This window comes from Plectropomus leopardus, chromosome 22 (assembly GCF_008729295.1).
Source record: "Plectropomus leopardus isolate mb chromosome 22, YSFRI_Pleo_2.0, whole genome shotgun sequence".
Taxonomy (NCBI): domain Eukaryota; kingdom Metazoa; phylum Chordata; class Actinopteri; order Perciformes; family Serranidae; genus Plectropomus; species Plectropomus leopardus.
The window spans coordinates 12,474,823-12,495,991 of record NC_056484.1 but is presented as its reverse complement, the minus strand read 5'-3'; the positions used below and the strand labels follow the sequence as shown (position 1 = coordinate 12,495,991).

Sequence of the window (21,169 nt, the reverse complement as noted above, 5' to 3'; positions counted from 1 at the left end):
CCTCATTTTCTGCTCTGCCCATCATATTTTTTTTTTTACAGTTTCCTATTATTCTTATATTGTTTACTCTTGCAAAGACTGTTTTATTCCATAGGGATTGTAGTGTAATTTAGTCATAGCATGGGATCTTCCTCTCTATCTCCTTGTGTGTGAGTGGGCAAGCATGCAAGGAAGCTATACTGTACTTGCAAGTATGATCCTGAGACGTGTAGGTGTGCGGATTCCATCAATATCAAACAGTAATTCCATTTTGATTACAAGTTCCCTTTCTCATTACTCAACTACACTCCCGTGACCAAGCTGACAGAGAGACAATATCAGCTCATTACATCATCTGATAAAACCCATAAAGCTCCTGGAGAACGCTAAAAATAGTCTGAGTTTACAGTAGTCCAGGGGGACGGCTGTAATGAACCAACAATCTAGTGCAGCCTTCATATACCTCTCAAGTTAAAGGTTACCATTGCCAATAAAAATGGTTCCCAATAGTCCTAAACCAAAGCTTCTTGTCTTTCCAAACACTCTTCCTTTAAAGGTCAAGGTTCAAAGTGGTGTGGTGCCCTTCAGGAGGACAGGGGATACTATAGCTGATGTGTGTGTGTGTGTGTGTGTGTGTGCCATCATCGATCGACAGGCTCCACTGAAAATGTCATTTGCTTGTTTTCGGCAAACTTTGTACTTTTTATTTTTGTTAAAACCTTTTGTGACACATATTGCATGTTTTTTACTATCTACAGGCCTACAAAGGCAGAGTGGAGTTGTGAAAGTGTTAAAAGGCAAAACAGTTTGGCTAGTTAGCCTAAAACCAGTCTCACTGGCGCAGGCCAAAAACAGTAAGAAAAAAAATAAATCTATCTCAAAAGCTTAGACAGAACTGCTAACATTACTTTGCTAACTTAAACTTGCTAATCACTTTTTAGCAGCACTAGTGAGCTGGTTTTGCTTTTTATCTTGATCACATTTGCAGCTTTAGGAACTTTGTCATTTATGTAGTATATCAAACTGAAGAACAAATATGTTGGAAAATTAAAAGTGACTCACCAGAAACAGGAAAAAGTAGCCTAGGTACATTATTTATTTCTAGCTAAGCAAGCTGAGGCTATCTCAGCATTTAAGCTACCTTTAACTACATAGCTTTCTTGCTTTGGTTTTTGGAGATCGTTTGCTTCTTTATTTTCTACCTAGCTGGCCACCAACCTTTTTAGGTGTAGATTTTTGGTTAATTTAGGTTGTGACATTGTGTGATAAAATGTCTGGACATATCTAATGCTAATGTCGACAGATAGTGTTGATTTATTATTGTTAATTGTTATTATTGTTCTTAAAAATGGTGTGTTTCTGGTTATGATAAATGGTGTCATTCTGAAAACATGCCCTTTAAGCCAGCCAGTGGGATTTTGCGTACAAAAGGTATTTAAAATAAATAAAAAACACAACAATTTCAAGTTGTATGTCCATTTCCCGAGGCAAAATAAAAAAGTCCCTCTCCAGTGCTTAAAAAATATTATTTGATATGCCTCCCCCATTTTGCATCACCTTCTTCCCCCTCATATATAACAAATAGTCCCCTTTGACCAAATTGGTGTGATTTGAGTTTAATAGGCAGAATAATGTGGTAAACAAGTCCCACACTGTCTCTTCTCTGCTCTTGTGTTCTAAAAAGTCAGCACCAATGTTTCAGTATTTTTTGATAAGTCAGTTCTTGACACAACTCTGTAAAGACTTTTAAGGTCAAGCAGATAGCAAGCAGCGAGTCTCCGCTACCAGCTATTAATGTCACATTTTGCTGCCTGTGATGCACCAATTACACACATCATTGACTATAAAGGGTTACCAGCAGACCATGATGTGAAAATGGCTGGTACATGTGTTGAGATGGGGTTGAAAGTAGCACAGTAAACAGCAATCAGCGCTGGGCCTGAGGCTTTAAATATGCTCAAGAGGGGGCTCATCATGTCAACCTTTAAATGTGTCACAGGGTTGAATCAGTTGACCACTAAGATGGCTAATGTTGTTTCCACTTCTGAATACAAACAAATGATAAGGAAAGTCCAGATAACAGTTTGTTTGTGTGTATAGTTGTGTCCATGTGAATGGGTGTTTGCTGCCCAGAGATAAGAGCGTGACTGAAACCACTCAACCTCACAGCTAAATCAGACAGATATGGTGTCATTGTCAGCAAATGGAAGCAGACACACACACAGTTTAAACATTACATCAGCTCCCCACAGATTTAAAACAGCTCTACAATGCGACTGTTTGCATTAGCCATGTTTGACTGAATAGTGGCAGTGTCTCAGACTGAATAGGCGTACAATGGACCACGAAACAATAAGCCCCCTGGAGAGACCCCCTGTCTATTCAACCCCTCGTCCGCCTCTGAGGAGACGCTCCAACACTCGCAAGCTTTCTTTCATAAGCCTCCCAGATCATGATTTTCAGCTCAATACATGTCAGATTGGTTTTACATTGAAATTGGCATATTGTGATGAGTGAGGAAGCGCAGGTGGCGTCCTCCAATAATCTGTCAAATCTCATTTTTCTTCCTCCTTCAGCTGCATTGAGATGATTCAAGGGGCTGCTCTCTCGTGGCAAGGACTCACTGTCATAAATGTCTCATTTCAATAATAAAAGTCTCTGACATGCAATATCACCTAGTGCAGCGGAGGCAAAAGAAGATGATGGTTTCATAAATTTGAGTGGCAGGCTGTGCAACTGGTGGGCCATGCTCAGTCAGCTGAATCACATTGACCCTTGCCTTGTGCGGGATGAGAATACCATGATGCTATTGATGCATCTGTGACAAGTACTCAGCAAAACAGAACAAATGGGGTTGAAATAAATCCTTTTTCTTGCAGGGGGTGGGGGTGGGGGGTATTTACTTCCCCTCTGAGTGTGATGGTTGTTTTCCCCACCGCACAATCTGCCTTTGTTGCCTAATCCTCACTATCCGTGCCAGTATGTGCTTTTGTTGACATCCCCGTGTTGGTTGCCATGTGCTTGTGTTGTCTAAACATTTGCACATGCAGCATAATCCTACCATGTGCATTTGTTGACATCACGGCAGCACCATCACAGAATGTTCACAGCAGTTGCAGAAGGATATCTACATCATAATATGTAGATGCAAGTCCACTGCAAAGTGGCAATATGTGACGAATTGGGATAAGAACGTGCTAGAAATAACCAAAAGTGTGTTTGGCATGCTCCTGACAAACTTGGCAGGGTGCACCTGACTGCTATCTGGCCACGCTGCTTCATTCATGATAGCAGAGCCTGTGTTGTCTTCTTCCAGTGGGCACAGAAGTTGGGGGTACAAAGAGTGTTGTTACCCCCCCACCCCCTCATTCCACCACCAGTGAGCCGTTTATATCTACTTATGGAACTAGTCCTCTTCCACGGAGTCCGCCATGATTTTCTACAGTGGCCTAGAATGGACAAACCAAACACTGGCTCCTGATTGGACCATTACTGTTTTCACATATTTGTGTGAGCCATCGTATATCATACCTACACACAGCATAGAGGAGGAGGTTCAGTTCTGCAGCCTCATTACTAGATGCCACTAAATTCTACACTCTTGACCTTTAACATACAGAACTTTTGTTTGAAAAGGTGGCATGTAATCTTACAAAACTTTGACAAACAGCAGACATCAGTGAAGTTTAGTTCAGTTGTGACTTTTAAATTGTGCTTGGGAGTCAGAAAGTGAAAAAATAACCCCAACTGAGATAACCTTTCACTCACTGTACAATTATAGCACCTGCCATTTCAAAGGATGTAGAGAGTCCCATTTTGCTTTGTATAAGATGTGACTCTGAGTGGCTAAAATATATAATTCACTACAATTACAGTCAATTTAAAACTGAGTATGATGACTTTCAAAGGTAGATTACTGCTGTTACACTGTGATGTGACTCATTTGAACCTATATTTGTCCAGGACAGATGAACCGTAAGTCACAAGAAGAGTTCATCAGTGTATTGCATACACCGTAAGTCTAGGTGCTTCATTATAAACTCAGGTAACTTGAAATATGTCACTTTCTTCAGGTTTTTAAGAGATTCACCTCAGAAACAGAGAAAAAACCCTTACTCAACTTAAAAAGTGCATGAGGAGTTAGTGAGATTTCACCTCTGTTTTGCATTTTCAACTTGTTTGTCTTTCCCAATCACAAACTGTTCACTATGCATTGTAACGCTCTGCTGTTTTACATTTCTGTATCGCACCAATTAATCAAAGTGACAAGGTATTTAATGAGAGGCAATTAGAGTGTTAACCAAAATGCAAATCAGATAGCGAGAGTGTGGAAGGGGGTGCGAGAGGTGTGTGTGTGTGTGTGTGTGTGTGTGTGTGTGTGTGTGTGTGTGTGTGTGTGTGTGTGATAAGCTATGGCAAGGGGTTCAAGGAGAATTCGCTCAGTGCTCCTATTAGGACCCTTATTCACCGAACAGCGTTCAGCTCTTCCTGTCTGTGTTTATGTGCTCGTCTGCACCCATGATAGCATCTATGTCTGCGAGTGTCTGTACAAGTTGTAATGAGTGTCCTTCACAGTTTTTCACAGACATGGGCTCCCGCACAACAGGCAAAAACAAGCAATTAGTTCTGCATGGAGGAAACCCGCATGACAACATGAAACGTGGATTAAATAGCTGCTGTCGGGATGGATGTTAAGTAGCCCGCTCAGGTCAATCCCTCCTACATCACACAGTATCTGTGTGCAGCAGATTAGCCCGTGTTTTCTCTTGGAATCGCTCTTCACAGTGCTGGCTTGTTTTAGCTTTTAGATCTTTGCTTCAGAGGGAGCATTAAAAGTTAAAAATGTATGAACTTTTACCAAAAGAGTGGCACGCTTCTAATGGTTTTTCACGGTCTAGCAGCAACAACAGTGAGCAGTGCTTCCCACATGTCCCTGTTCAATAATGTCTGCTAAAAGTAACAGGCGGCTGTCCTGTCCTTCAACCGTTTATCCTGCACTCGAGCCCCTCATCATGAAGCATCGGCACAGCTGTAGTGTCCTTCAACAAGATTGACTTTGTTGCTCTGCAGCTGATGGCACGCTGTTGCCTTCCAGTGGAAGACTTAAACAAAAGATTATTTCCTACATTCCCCAGAATCACTTGAGACAACCCTCATATTAGCCAGAACTCAATTTTGCACCAGAGATCCTTTCAAAACGTATAATGTCTGCTCACTACAACTTTCCTTTGTCCACTGAGCCACTTAAAATCAAAATTAGGATCAATGCTGCTGGCTGGGTTTCATTTTTACATTTTAAAAGCTGTGTCAGCATTTTAAAGTTGGTCATCTTTTAAAAGAGAGTGAAAAAAATAAACAGTCCTTTCTAATTTTTAAATGTCAAAACACACAAAGGTAAATGCACCCTTTGGCATCACTATAGCCTTGTTTCAAATAAGTAGTCCCATCCAGTTCAGTTCATTACGCATGACAACCGTTATTTTTGCATTTACATAGTCAACAGTTATGGATGATACCAACAGAATTATTCCATTTCATATGTATAAGTATTTACAACATATTACATATTATTATTATTTTAACCTAAAACAAGTAGTTTATCTACCTGTTACAACAAGTTTCATACATGGTTTGCATCTCATACAGTCGTTACATGGGAGCATCTCAAAGACACACGAAAGGATACCTTTGGTATCAGCATCACACGTTAATGGCTTGAGAAACCGTCTTTATTTGATGACCTGGGATCGGAACACGTGTGACGAGTGACATGAGAATTAAAGTAATCAGTTAAAGCACATACATGGACTGAATGGATTTATGAATTCTGGGAGATTGGGGAGAATCCATGTCAATGTGGGTGTAATTAATAAAGTCTTGATTTTTGGCATCCTTGGATGGAATACTAATGGATCTATTTAAACTGCTCAAAAATGTATGTCTGCTAAAAAAATTTTAAACTAGCATGTTTATCTTTTTATTGTCTTTAATATGACTAATGTATATTTTATATAATCTTAGTAGTTCGTTAATTCTTTCATTCTCCTGTCTGTGGATTGATTTTTCTTTGTCTTGCTGTCAGGGTGTTTATTCCCCCTTTTGCCTGTCATTGTCACTGAAAGTCAGACCATTTCTTTTAGATTCAGTGTGTAAAAACACTGTATATTGTCAAAGCACACTAAAAACAGACAGTACATCACTTTCCATTTCTACCTGTGTTTTTGTGTGTGTCTCAAGGGTTTCATCCCCTCTTGCTCTTCACATGTCTATCTCTCCCCCACCCCGGCGTGACAACAGCAGCAGCAGAAGCACGCACACAGACATCAGAGACTGCTGACTTGTGACTGTCATTCCAAGCAGCCATTTCTGATGTAAGTGTGGGGAAATCAAAGGTTATCATCTGTCAGTGAACACATTAAGAACCATCTCATTTCCTGCTCTTTGTAGCACTTCCACATGCAAGGCGGGCTTCCTTTCAATTAGGCTTCATGAATACAGATAATACCCAGTGGTAAAACCTTGGAATGAAACATGATTTGTCTTGTATTTGGCTTTTTTGGAATTACAATATGAGTGTTTTCTATTATTTAGTGATACTTTTCAAGAAAAAAACAACCTCCTATTGTAACATCACTGTGGTAATTGAAAGCAAATGAAATCCAATTAAAGCACTGTTTATAAAAACTAGATGGCAGGAGTGAAGAGGTTTGCTTCACACCGCCTGGTTTAATCCACAATCTTATTCAACATCTACTGTAGCATGGTAGTTTTCTTCATTTTCTCTCATAAAATGACAAATGCCCTCTGCCTGGTGGGCTCATACATCATGGCTGGGCCAGTGTGTCTGTGTTTAACTAATAGGCTCCATGTCTTGAAGCAGCCGCCGATGGCATGGGTTATGACAAACTGCATCAACAAGACATTCATTACCCTCAACATCCTAGCAACCAAATCACAATTACCCTGATCCATGAGTGAGCATACAACCCTGCTGCCACACTCTTATTCCTCGCACGCCATGTCAGCGATGCATAAATTAGCCTTCTTTTGTCACATTGGTGGGGTTGGCGTTTGGGAATTAGCTCAGTTTGTTTTGCGTGTGATGAGGCGGGGGTGTGCTGATGGCAAATGACTGCAAAACTTCTTCAATGACAATTCAATAGACACTTTCATTTTCCCTCTGAAAGGGTCTGTGAATGTGTGTGTGCATTTTGGGATGTTTTGTGTGTTCATTTTATGCATGTATACTTGCATCCATGCACGTAGTTGTCTTGACTGACTAATGTACTTGGCCGGCGCTGTGCCAGGACTCTATTGTTGCGCCGCGTCCTCCCCACAGTCATTAGATTGCCATTAATCTCTCATCTGCCATTAAAACAACAGCCAGCGAGCTGGGCTGAACAATACAGTGGCCCTTCCTCCAGCCCCTCGACACATACTACCAATGAGTTTGAATTAGGCTCTCGGGGGTCACCGATTAGACCCACATAATTCATCCAGACGGCTGAGTTCACAAAGAGGTTATGTGTTACTCGTCTATATGGGAACGCGAAACATCATACATTCTCCATCCAAGCATGCCATCTATTCTTTTATTGTATTTAGTGTAAAAAAACAAGACTGTAGATATTGTTGGTGTCTTCAAATCCCATTAAAAAAACAATGAAATAGTCCTACTAACCAGTGTAGCAGGCCTAATATAATGTGTTAAAAACACATAAATTAACTACGAGGTGACTCATTCTTTTATCACCAAGAACCTGGGCACTGTAGTTTATTTTGAGTCAATCCCACAAAACCAATCTGCTACCATAAATTCCCACTAGTGCATCAAATTCATATTAATTTGCTGCTGAAAATAGTCCCAAACATATGTGCTACTTTCTCCTGTTGGACTAACGTTTGCTAAAAACTGCAGTGGCTGTAACTGTAGTGGGAAATTGTCAGGGCATTTTTAGAATAATAAAACTTTACATTTGTGACCCATTTTTAAAGATTTACTTAAGTGGGAACCAATGGCATTGGGGCACAGTGCCAAAACAACCAAATCACATGAAAAAATGTTGGCATTGAGCATTTTTGCAAACCACAGAAACATTTCAAGTTATTAGTAGAGGATGTGTTAAAGCTTTATGTTTTAGCAATACTGCAGTTAAGGTGTAGTTTGGTTTAAGCACAAAAACACTTGGCAATGATTAGGAAAAGACCATGTTTTAGCTAATATGTGTTCTGGGGGCACAATCCTGGCAGGAAATGCAGCAGTGTAAAAATTATTCCTATTTAATGTCACTATCCTTGTAACAGGTTGGTACGAAACACCCACTGTTGGAGCCTAAAATGCCAATAGAAAACCACAGACGGATTGCTGCAAAACACTTACAATTGGAACCTGAAAATCCAATGGAAACATAGCAATGATCCGCTTAAACAAAACCTGTTTTGTTGTTTGTTTGTCTGGTGCTAGGACAGGGTTTGCAGCTTGGCAGGCGTCTCACCCATTGTCACACCATCCACCATCCCTAACACCGATGACCAATTAAGCGTGTATATTACATTACTTAAGAGACGCTGATCGGTTGATGTTCTGGTGACTGAGCTGGCTAAAGACAGAGTAGAGAAAGCACTGGGAGATGGACTGGATGGAAGGACGATGGATGCATAATTTTATACGAACCACTGAACATCTGTGTTGTCTGATTATTATTTTTAGAGGTTGATTTGGCAGTAATAGCAACAGTATTTGATTAGGAATTTATTCTTATTTATCTGTCTTTACTTAATTTAATTTGGATATGTTGTGTTTTAGAAATTGGCACTTTAAATGGGAAATTTACCAAAAGTGGAAGTTGTAAGGGGGAAAAAAACAAACAAACAAAAAAATTCAAATGTTTTTGTTCATTTTTTGATTTAGCACAGCCGTTAAATGCTGAATTTCAGATGTGCCAATTGCTCTTGAAAGATCCCATTCAGTTTCTGCTGCCCTTGTTTTGATTGTTCTGGGTCTAAGCAACGGTGGTGCTGTGGGTAAACTGAACAGACACTTGAGCAGAGGTTTAACGGGTTCATGAAAGTGACACCACATGCAAACACCAGTGAAGAGACAGGCAGAGATAGAACCGAGACTGACTGAATACTGACTTAATCAACCTGAAATTAACATAGCCTCTCATGGCTTGGAGCATTTTGTAGACCTATAACTATGAAACAGAAAAACATTACCAAATTCTTGAAAAAAAATCTTTAAATTAAAAATGATTTGACGGTTGACTCAAATTCCTTTAGTAATAACTTTATCTACACCATTAATCAATGGAATAATGTTAATCTTACATTTAAAATGCTCAGTTAAAAAAAAGGGGGCATCCTAAGCGAGCTCAGTCTCACTGTGAATCTTTGTTATTCATATGAGCACAGATTGGTTAAAGGCGAAAACAGCCAGCTCCAGATGCAGGGGCATAATTAGCAAAACATGCTAAAGCTTGGAAAGTGAAAACATTTTACTGGGGAGCAGGAAAATCAAATATTTATGTGCTGCTTTTTGCATAAAATTAAGTATTTTTTAGGAAGCCTGGAGTGTGAGCTTCCTGTTTTTTTCCCTCCTCCCACCAAACCTTTGCCTTTTTCATTCTAAAGTGATGCATGTTTATGCTCACTGGAAGCACCTTACCCATTAGCATTATTCATAACATGAAGCTTCCCCAGTCCGCCCCTTTGGTGGAGAAGAAAAACGACCTCACACTCCACTAACTGTGAGCAGGCGAGAAGAGCTCTTCCTGTGATGAAAAATACTTTCATCCGAAAGCATGGTTGGTTAGTTAAGTGAGAGACGCACTGTGGTGCAATTTACCCCTCAGTCGACCCGCCTCAATCAAGACTCAGACTGCATTCACAGTTTCAGGCAGGTGAGTCTAAGATCTAAGATCTAACAATATGACTGAGTGAATGGCTAATCACATCTGCATCAATGTATTATTAGTGACTGTGTTTGGGTAATTTTCAGGCTGTATCACAGACTGACTCTTTAAATCACACCACTGTTTCCAAGTCCACAGTTTGTACCTTGTGTGAAACCAAAAGCCAGCGTTGTTAACTGATATTACGTTATTTGTGTGCAGTCACCGTACACTGATGTCATTGTTTAGTTATTAAACCTTTTTTCATTTAACTATGGAAATTCGGGTATTTTATTGGGCTAGGACACCAAATTGCTGCCGTGGTTCGGGCTAGTGTCAGACTTGGACAGAACCTTTGTGGGTTCAAAATAGTACGAAGATCCCAGTTTCTCTTGGTTGAAATACCTTTTGTCTGTGTGCCACTGTCTCTGCCTTTCCTGGTTCACAAAGTCTGCCCACCAGGCTCAGATTATGAAAAAATAATGATAATAGTAATAATTTAGGATCCTACATATATAATATATATATAAAGAGCATTTTTACTTTACAAAAATTGAACAGCATTAATACTAATTTATAGAAATTTAATTTAATATATTTTTTTAATTAAGTTTTTTTTTTCACAAGGCAGGCCAAATGGAATCTTATGGTGGGTCAACTCTGGGAAACTCTGATCCAATACATTTCGTCAAACCAACAACAGCAACAAAGACCCATCCACAGTGCTTCAGTCACTCTCTATCCTGAGGGCATTTCCCATATCAACACAAGGCTTATGGTTACACCCGCGCTAAATGAAATCATCCCCCCCTACTATGCAGATGGTTTAGTGTCATTCTATCTGTAACTGGACTCGACGCCTGGCTCTGAGTGGGCCTAATGACTCCTAAACCCAAGTTGGTTAAGTGGGAATTCAACACCAGCGCCCTGCTGTAACCTAATCTCCCTTTAGACCACCTGGACCCAGGATCCACCCTGTGGGTTCACTTGGCAGTGGCAGTGCATTTGCATCTTGAAGCATTTCACCAACAGCCTTATCAAGACACATACTGTATGCAGAATTATTTAGCTTTGACAACATGCTGAAGAGCAGATGTCACTGTGGCTGTCAGAGTGAAACATCATCACTGACATTATAAGCTGTAAATGTTCATGACTCAAACTGCTGTTCCTTGATAATAGCTGTAACAAACACCCCCAAATCATTATGCCTGATGGAGAAATTCTTGGCAAAGAGAAAAAAGAGCCAGGATTTCTTTTTATAGTTTAACTGACATTTGGTCTCAGATGAGAATTGCACCTCTGCTGCCAAAAAACTCATCCAAAGATCTGACTGAGGGAAATTTTATGCTAATATGAAGGATGTTAGAGGGTTTTTATGTCTCAGAAGTTGTGTTTTAGCATTTTCCCCCCTGCAACGGCTAAATATCTAGGGGAATTTTTTCGTGCATTTTTGTAGCAGCGTGTTGCAGCAAATGCCTACAACATAACCATAACAGTTCCAGATGGTCCGTCCTAACATCTGTCTAACCTGCCAAAACATAGCCTGTAGCATGTGACCATAAGGTGCATTATTGGGTTATTCTGGCACAAGGTTGCCTTCAAACCGTATAACAATCAGTGTCTGACGGCACACACACTGAGACAGAATTAGTGTCTGTCTCCCTCCCACAGATGACTGACAGACTGTCCTCCATTGCTTTATTTTTTTTTTTTGCAGGGTTTTTCAGACATGCGGGGAAAATTTGTGGCACCTTAGAGAGCGAGGTCACGCCAAACTGTATTAATGAGTTGGATAGACAGACAGTTAGAAACAAGCAGGGAGACAGACAGGGGCAGTGGAATGGAACCGACTTGAAACTGTGTTTGGCGACTGATAAGTGATGGGAGGAGTAGGGGGGCCAGACTTTGTGTTGTGGAAATGGGTGACGTTAAGTAGGAGAATGGGGGATTTAAAGGACTTATTGATGGCTCATCTTTTCTCGCTCTGGTTCTCTCCTCATGCTGTACTACTGTACAATCTTCCTTTTATTTTCTTTCTCACGCCTTTTTTTCCTCTTCTACCTTTCCCATTTGTCCCTCTCTCCCCCTTCTTCTCCCACTCCCTGCCTCCTATCGTCTTGGCCAGGCCACTTGGCCAATCGGTGAGTATGGTAATCAGCTAAAGGCTGATAACAACTGATAAGTCCTCTTGTTGAGCGCTGAGAGCTTGACTGACATTTTTATGCAGTCGTAAAAAAAAAAAAAGACAGAAAAACACACAGTAAAGCTGATGAATGGATGGACCCTGTGTGATTTTCCTTCTGTGTTGTAGATGAACGTACACAGTATGTGCAAATAGGCATATCTACATCTTAACAATGCCGTGGAGTTGTGTATGCATGCATCATGTGTGCCTTGTGTGGATGGGAGACAAGGGGAGGGGGGTGAGGAGTGTCACTCTGCCCACAGAAAGGGCTTTCATCCTGGGCTTATCAGAGCCAACGCAGGGGGAGATCGTTGGCTGCTGGAGCAAAACGGCGAGCGTTTCTGTCCCCCCCTCCTACACGCCAGGCCCGTCTTCCCCTGACTTTGTGATTCCCCACCCGCCCACACACACTCTCAACAAAGTGGTGTGTATGTGTGTTTGCTTACAGTAGGCATTGATGGATTACTGGATGGTACGACTGGGCACAGGCCCCTATGCTCACCTGCAAAATGTCACTCAATTTGACATACCAACCTCAAAGAGACACAAAATTACTTCAAAGAGACAAAAAGACCACAAATGATGCACAGGAACTACAAAGAGACACAAAATGGCCAAAAGAAACCCACAAATATACCTCAAAGAGAAACAAAATGACCCAAAAGAGCCACAAACTGACATCAAAGAGATGACTTCAAGGAGACAAAAAGACCACAAAGTGATTTACAGGAACTACAAAAAAATACAAAATGATCACTAAGAGACACTCAATAACCTCAAAGAGACAAAAACAGCTACAAAGACATGCACAAGAACTACAAAAAGACACAAATTTACTACATAGAGACACAAATGTACCTCAACATAACACAAAACAACCAAAAAAAGTGAACAGAACTACTTAATGATGCAAAATGACCCGAAATAGGCTTCAAGGAGATAAAAATAACTACAAATAAATGCAAAGGAACTACAAAAAGACACAAAATGACCTCAAAGGGACACAAAATTACTACAAAGAGACATAAGACCACAAAGATATCATTACAAAGACTACAAAAAGACTCAAAACAAACAAAAAAATAGACAAAAGCAACATAAAGCCTGTGTATCTTGCTCCTAGCAGAGGTGGTGGGCCTTTTGCATGTCTGTTTCCATTGTTAGATACATAAAGACACCAGCCAGACGTGGACATCAGTGCACAGAATGACAGGCTGTCCGTCATTATCTTTGCAAGGAAACACACAAATTAACTTAAAGTAAAAACTTCAATATATTCCAATTGTTTCCATGTAGTTTAATAGTGAGTAAACACACAACAACACCAGGATGCTGTTTCCCATCTTTACCTGGCATTAACCTGACGCTGAATAATCACCTATTTCCTGTTTCCACTTTTGGCCGGCCACCAGAAGATGTGCTACCCACGGCGCCGGTGACGATGCCATATGCACCTCTAAATCATGCTGTATTACCGCCACGCTGTGCTCCAACGAGCAACTATAACCATGATGGAAGACACCAGATGATCTGTGTTCAACAGCAGAGTTCATTTGCATACGGCTGCATTAACATTTTTAGGGCGGAAAAACCATTACCCTAAGTTTATTATTTAGTACCTCTAAGCTGTTAAAGTGTAATCATTAAACTTTTCTATTTTTTTCCAGCCATGAATTACTTTTTAACTGTGGCTTTCCTATTTTAAATTGAAAATGCACCAAGATATGAATGTAAGAAAAGATTAACGTTTGAGACAAGATGTGTTTGTGAAATTTTTGCAGTTTGGTTTGGGAAAAAAAAGACATCTCTGTTTTCTGGGAAGTGATACAAAACTGCCAATCAAAACTCTCTCTTATACATAGTGAGAGACTTGTCCAGTAGAATTACACTCACAGGTGAAAAGGTCAAACTCACTGACCCGTGCAGACAGGAAGACAAGCTGTTGGTCAGAAAATGCAGGAAGAAATGGAAAGGTCATTCAGTACTATTCTGAAAAAGCTCAAAATCCCATCAGAGGAGCAGAGACAGACAGTTCGAGACCATTGTTGTGCCTCTCTGATAAGTAGACAGCTGATGTATTTTTTCCTTTGGCAATGTGAGGGTCTAAAGGCAGAGGGATGTCGTATGCTGTAAAGCCCTCTGAGGCAAACCATGTTTTGTGATAATGGGTTTTATAAATAAAATTGACTTGACTTGATGAATCAGGTGATACCACCTCCCTTCATCAGAGGAGGGAGCAGAAGATTATATTTATTCCCTGAATCCCAGATTTCCCTGTCATGCATGCTCAGTCTTGGATTTTGCTCTAGTTGCATGATAAATTCAGTTTAGTGAATTTTCCATTTCCACTTCATTTTCTGCTCTACACACACAACCTCTCAGCTCGATGTAACAGATAGCACCAACATATTTCACACATCCTTATCTGGGTGAAGTCAGGCTCCAGGTCCGAGGTGGCCATATGGAGGTGACGGCTGTGTGGGTCTGACCACAGCCTCCCTTGCTCTGTGTGCCACTCTCTGGACAGCATAAGTGGTGGCGGGAGGCGGGATGAAGGGGTGACTGTCTAGCCCCCTCCATGCTGTCTAACAGGCTGGACATGTGGCACAGCATCTGTCTCCGGAGGACAGCCTCACACCAAAGATTGGCCGGGGTCACAAGTGTACACACCCACATATGAACAAAGAGGAGAAAAAGGGTGCAAAACAAACATAAAGGTAATATCATTGCGACGGTGCAATAGCAGTGGGATATAGGTGGTCTGATAGAGCAGCTTCTCTGTTGAATCTGTAGATTTATTGTTTAACAAAAAGATTTAAAGCTTGATATGATATTAATTACAGTCCTCGCAATTTTCATCAAAATTCTGTGCCATGCAGGTAGCAGCAGAAACAAAGGTGTAGAGGTTGTCTTTTGGACATTTGTGTCGGGGACTGGAGTGTTTTGTAGTTGCCTAAACCAGTGGTTCCCAACTGGTGCAGGCATGGGGTGCAGATTTTTCCTCAGTCATTAGTTCTAGGTCCACACGTTAGATACAAAATATAAACAACACATTGGCTTAGAACACAAAGACATAAAACATATTACAAGAATAAACAGAAGCTCAGGTGGAGAAGCTCAGGTGAGGGGAATAAGGCGATTAGGCAGGGAGCTGATAGGCTGGGAGAAATTGTGGAGGGCAGGACTAACAAGGCTGATGCAGAGCAGGTGTGTAGGTGAGCAGATGAGATAAAAGCAGCACAGGAACACAAGAGGGGAAGATGCACAGAAACCCAAAAATGCATCAGGACACTGACTTTGACAGATAGTATGACAGATGCATCAACTGTTTTGGGCAGAAAACATGTCTTAATGTCTTGATTGTATCTGTTAGAGAAGATTTAAGAAGATAGTTAACAATGTTATCTGACACAATGATACTGATCACACAGTACCAGATCTTGCACATTCAGCGCCCTGGCCAGGCGTCCTCTGACCCAGACTTTTTTTAATTTAAAAACTTTATATTAAAAAAAGGAGTTTTTGTCATGTTTTGGAAATCATACACTGACATGAGCAAATAAACCAAATATGAATAATAAGGTGGAATGGATTGCCAGATCTAGAGGTAGCACCCCTACAACAGACTGACTATATATGGTCTTTTTTTTTTTTTTTAACATAAATTAAATACATACATAAATAAATGAAAATTGGGATATCTGGGTTCCCTGTTCATCAACTTCTGGATCACCCAACAGGAAAACATCATCGCTGGGGCATTCTTCAAGGTTTTGATGTGGTGATTACCTTAAGGACTATATTTGGGGACTGTATGCAATATCCGAACCAACCAATAGCTGAACACTTAACACAATAAAATGAACAAGACCTGACTTAACTGCACTCAATAAGCCTTGTTTAAATAAATCTTAATAAATCAGGTTTTCTCTCCATGAGAACAAACACTACTCCTTACTGAGCAGGAGTACAGGGGCAAATTGCACACAGAGTAGCTGGTGTCTTTTGCATTGTTGTGTGATAAAATAGTCCTGACTTTGATAGAACTAAAAGGACAAATACATGTGTCCAGTGAGGCTCCAAAGGCCAGAGGCTCTGGGACAATTTAACACAGCCTAGAGCAAAATATATGGAATAGCAATTGCTGCAGCCAGAATGGAGCCCCGCGGTGTGAGTGTGCAGAGATACACACAAAATCACAAATGAAACGTTGAATGTAAATGGTCTGACGAGAGTCATAAATCTCTTCGCTGCCGCTGGGTAGCAGGGGTCGGGCAGCCAGCAGTCCTGTCAGAACAGTGCAGCTGTGTGAACACAGATAGCCACTGTGGTGTGGGGGACACGGAGGCAAGCCTCAGGGTTCAAAACTGGAATTGGCCCATGAAATGCTCTGTTACTTTTTCTAAATGGAAGGTGCTGAGCAGGTCTGTTCCAAACATTACATATCCATTTTGAGGTAGAAGTCATTACTATGAGTCCAAAATAGCTGCAATCCATTTTGTAGAAGTGTCATTGTTTCATCCACAAAAGGCGTTTTGAAAATGAAAAATCACTGTAAATGCCGAGTTACACCAGAATGTGGCACAGCAAAATTAATTTGTCTGTCTTTGTGAAATATTTGGTGTGAAACTTAATGATGTAGGAACTACTGACAGGGCTATTTTCTAAACTACTTTAGCAGGCAAACTAGCTGCTAACTAGCCAGTTGGGATCATGCTTACGTTTGTCAGTCATGATAGCTCGCTGTCAAAAGCTCATTTCGATCGATTTTTGATTTAGAATCAAAATCTCAACAACCCTCTTGCTTACTGTCTGTAAGATTGATTTAGTTCTCTAATGGGACTAAATAGTACAGACAGTTGACAAAAAAAGTACACCATCAAGCATGCAAACACATTTTGGTCTTTTCTACTTTGTCCCCAATAAGTCCACCAGATTTAAACAATGAAAAATTTGCCTTAATGTACTTTGTCCAAGAGACTTCAACAGCATTAACCCACAATTCTCAAATGTCTCCTTGCTCTGACACGAAATCTCATCAGTCAGGACCAAGACACAGGAAGTAAGACACACTAGAGGAGTGCACGTGTATCTAGAAACAAAGAAGAGAATTACATTTTGTCCAGAAGCTCCAGTCCAGTCTCACTGTGCACCTGCTCCATATCCCTGCTTTAGCTGCAGTACAGTATCATTAGTATACTTTGGATTTTCTCTGCTATAATGAGCAGGTGGTGTCCTATTGTGTAGCACCGTTGGAAGTACAACAGAACAAAAACAATTTGAGAATATGTAATGTTGTCTGCGTGCCAAAGTAAAACGAGGGAAGAAACAGATTGCTGAGAGGGATAAAGACAGAGGGGGAGAGAGACTAATGAAGGTTATGGAGAAGGAGAAACTATGAAAAAGAAGGGAGAAGAAATTAGTCTGGAATGATAAAAGACAGAAGAGACGGAGGGATTGTTAAGGAGTCTCTCTGGATTTGCAGAATCCCCTCAGCCTCAAGTTTCGGGACAAAGTCACACTGACACACTTACTGCCTGGTGAGCTCTCTGTCTTTCTTTCTCTCTCTTTCTGGCTTTCTTTCACACTGGTAATGAGAACTGTAGGTGTTCGCCGACTGTCACATGCACACTGCAGAGCATTTAACAGTAAGTGGGTATGCTCGCTTACACACACACACACTCACAATATTCTTGGACATCTGCCACAGTGCCAGGACACCTACAGTTTTAGGCGGAAATCAGAGGAAACCATAAGGGTCAGTTTTATGTTCTCTGTGCGAGCATGCTTATGATACAATCATACATATGCTGTTATGTTCTTCCAAATGAAAATTGCCCGAACTATAGCTGTTAGATCTTTTTTTTGCCAAAGTTTACTGTAAGATAAAATAGTAAATACATACATTATATGTAAGTAAGCAGCACTCTGAATGTAATTCCAGATTACAAATTTAGAGGAATAGTTTTGCTGTCTACAACTAGCTAAATAAGCACAAAGGACTGGAAACACAGGGAAAAGCTTACAGGGTACCCATTGTGCTTTTCCTTATTACATATCTTATAATGTTACAATCCCAGATGTTCATATTAAACATGGGCAAAGTGTAAAATAATGAGGTAAACATAGGCTATTTTTTCTTCTACTTTCGCTGTGAACTAACGTCAGCTTATGATGGATTTCTCCATATGGTCATCTGCTCCAGGCACATTACTGCAAGTTTTTAAATTATGTGGCCTACACTGCTACATGTAACTACATGCTAACATCAAGGAAACATGTTATCTTGGTTACGGTTGTTGATTTCTCACAGATTTCATATTCTTGCTGCAACATCTCCGGTTGTGTTTAAAAACTTTTATTGGAGGTTTTTAACAAGAAAACTGTCGCTATTCCCCAACCGCAAGTATGCTGCTACAGGTAAAAATATGCTCACATCCACTTATGTAGCAGCTAACTCATAAGAAATGATTGTGTGGCTCTTATAGACTTACAAAATGTTAGGGAATTGAATGGATCAAATCACGACTGTGAAACAGGACATTCTGTGTGACTAGTTATGCTCAAAAAAATATTCTCTCATATACAGACGTCTTTTTGGGCCCAGTGGCGTCAGAGCACAGTGTTGTTCCTTGGGGCGTGGAGACACCAAGATACAGAAGACACCCAAAAATGATCACTCCAAGCAGACTAGGTTTTTTGGGAACAGGGGCTTAAAGAGACAGGCACTAAAATGCAGCTTCTCAGACAGAGTTAATACAGGTGTTCCAGCAGGAACAATATAAGTAAAATGACATGTTCTCTGAACATGAAAGCATGCACATGTTCTAGTTCTAGTACAAATATTAATTTTTACATTTCTTGCTGCAGTTTTAACAAAAAACATAAGTTTCAGAGATGCGGGTGGGTGAATTTTGTTATATTTGCATAGAGCCAGGCTATTTGTGTCCCTGTTTCCAGTCATTGTACTATTATCTGTCTGCTGGCTATACATTTTTACTATATAGACATGAGACTGGTATGAACTTTTCCCAAGCACATGTATTTCTTAGATGTCAAAATTTATTATTTATCATTATTATTTATCTGCCTTTTTCATTTCTTTATAAATAGCCAATTAATGGTTAACTGTGGGTTAACATACTATACTTATCCCTTTGTTCTGGCCAGTTTATTCAGTTTACATCAGTGGTATCAGAGGAGCCATGACCTCCTAAGGTTTCCTTTAACTGACAGGGCTAATTTTCTTGCACTCTACCCAGGCAGACAACACAGCCATCCACCATCTCATTAAAGCATGTGGGCACTTCGTCAGAGACCATAATGAGCTTAAGATCACAGTGCTGTAAACATTCATGAAAGCAGCGACTGAGGGTTGGGTAGTGATGTATTTCTTACTTTTTACAGAGCCCATAACGAGATCATCAAAACACTGACAGCCACACTGTCATTGATATTGGACATAGTAAATTTTATTTCCCACCAGTGCTATAAATGTACACTTTGGATTGTAGTATATGCTATGATAACAGTACATTTTACAGTTACAAAACTACTGAACAGCAGATCTGCTCATTATGCTTTATCCAGTTTCCCTGCTGTCTGTAACCGTGTAAGATACTAAATGATGAATGAATCCTTGCTGCCGACGGCCTCGTATTCGCTGTACTGTACTTCAACAACAGAGAAAACCCAGAGCACGTGTTTCCCCATAATCAGCTCCACACACATAACCATATCGCTGCTGTAAATACCTTGCAATTCACATGTTTATCTTCCTTTTGTATTCAAATTTAAAGCTCATTGACTGATGAAACCTATTAAAATACCCAACAGTTTTCAAAGGCAGTCATTTTATTCTATTTCTAAAATAATGGCACATTGGAGATGCATGTTTTTCCAGCAGATTCACACTTGCTGATACTTCCTATCTAATCAACACATTCCAGCCAAGCCCAGTACAAGATGACAAGTTATACATTCACAGTTTTTTACTGCTCATTATGACAATATGATGGTTTGTGATGGGTGATAACAACAGCGTCAGTCGAAAGATGCATTTCTTGTGTCTTTAACTATATGTTGTGTAAATTTTATGAATTAAAGCGCCAAAAGTCAATGAAATTGTTCAACGCATATTATGAACATACTTTCAGTAAAATAGCATCAAACCCAAAGAGGCTGAATGGTGCTTTCACATGACAGCAGTGACGAGCAAACCTTCAAATCAGGTTTAGCAGAAGAAGAGGAAGAAAAAAAGAAAACAGGTCCACTTCTGACAGACAACAGAGAGAAAAAAACAGCAGAACACATTTGCTGCGCGTTCTTTGAACTGTATTGCTTCTAGACAGTCACAGGCAAGAGGAGATGTGATGAATTCCCCTGGAGCCAACGCAAGAATAAGAGCTGAACTTGTTCTCACATCTCCTGCTGCTGAGGAGAAATAACTAGCTCCACTCACTTTGAAGGAGAGAGGAATACACACACACACACACACACACACACACACACACACACACACACACACACACACACACACACATACACACACACGGGCTGCTTGGAATCAACTCATTTTGGTACATTTTTCTCTCATGTCCCTCTCCCATTTTTCTACTGGCTTCCCCACTCAAACTGTCTTTCCCAAAATTCTTCTTGTTATTCTCCTTACTTTTCCTTCCTCGCTCATTGGAGGGAAATCCAAATCTCTGTCATCATCATTATCATCATCGTCAAGTTTATCACAGTGATGATTCCCACCATCAGCCCTCTTACCTGTGCAATCTCATACAGCAGTTTGTAGTGTTCCTCCCGTTTCTGCAAGGTGCACAAATTGCAGCCCATTCTAGTTGTCAGGGAAACAGTGCAGAGTGCCCGCCGGAGTGTGTGTTGTCTGCGGTGTGTGTGAGCTCCCCCCGGGGCGAAACACACTCGGGCTCCTCTTCCTTGGCTCCCCCACTCTTTTTTCTCATCCGTGTATCCTCAGAGATCCCCCTCTGTCGCTCCGAGCGCACACATACACACACCCACGTGTATCAGCTTAGGTTTTACAGTGTGTGTGTGAGGAGAGTGTATCAGTGGTAAGATGAGTAAAAGCACCTGGCTTCTC

General features: G+C 40.6%; 1 protein-coding gene across 1 annotated transcript in view; it reads right to left on the bottom strand.

Annotated features, from left to right (window-relative positions):
• The window catches only part of pdzrn4 (PDZ domain containing ring finger 4), a 40,061-nt gene extending 19,157 nt beyond the window's left edge, over nucleotides 1–20,904 (bottom strand). Inside the window, exon 1 of the mRNA XM_042511594.1 lies at nucleotides 20,836–20,904. Coding sequence (XP_042367528.1) covers nucleotides 20,836–20,904 — 69 coding nt within the window. The remainder of the gene's footprint in view (nucleotides 1–20,835) is intronic.
• Between the last annotated feature and the right edge of the window lie 265 nt (nucleotides 20,905–21,169).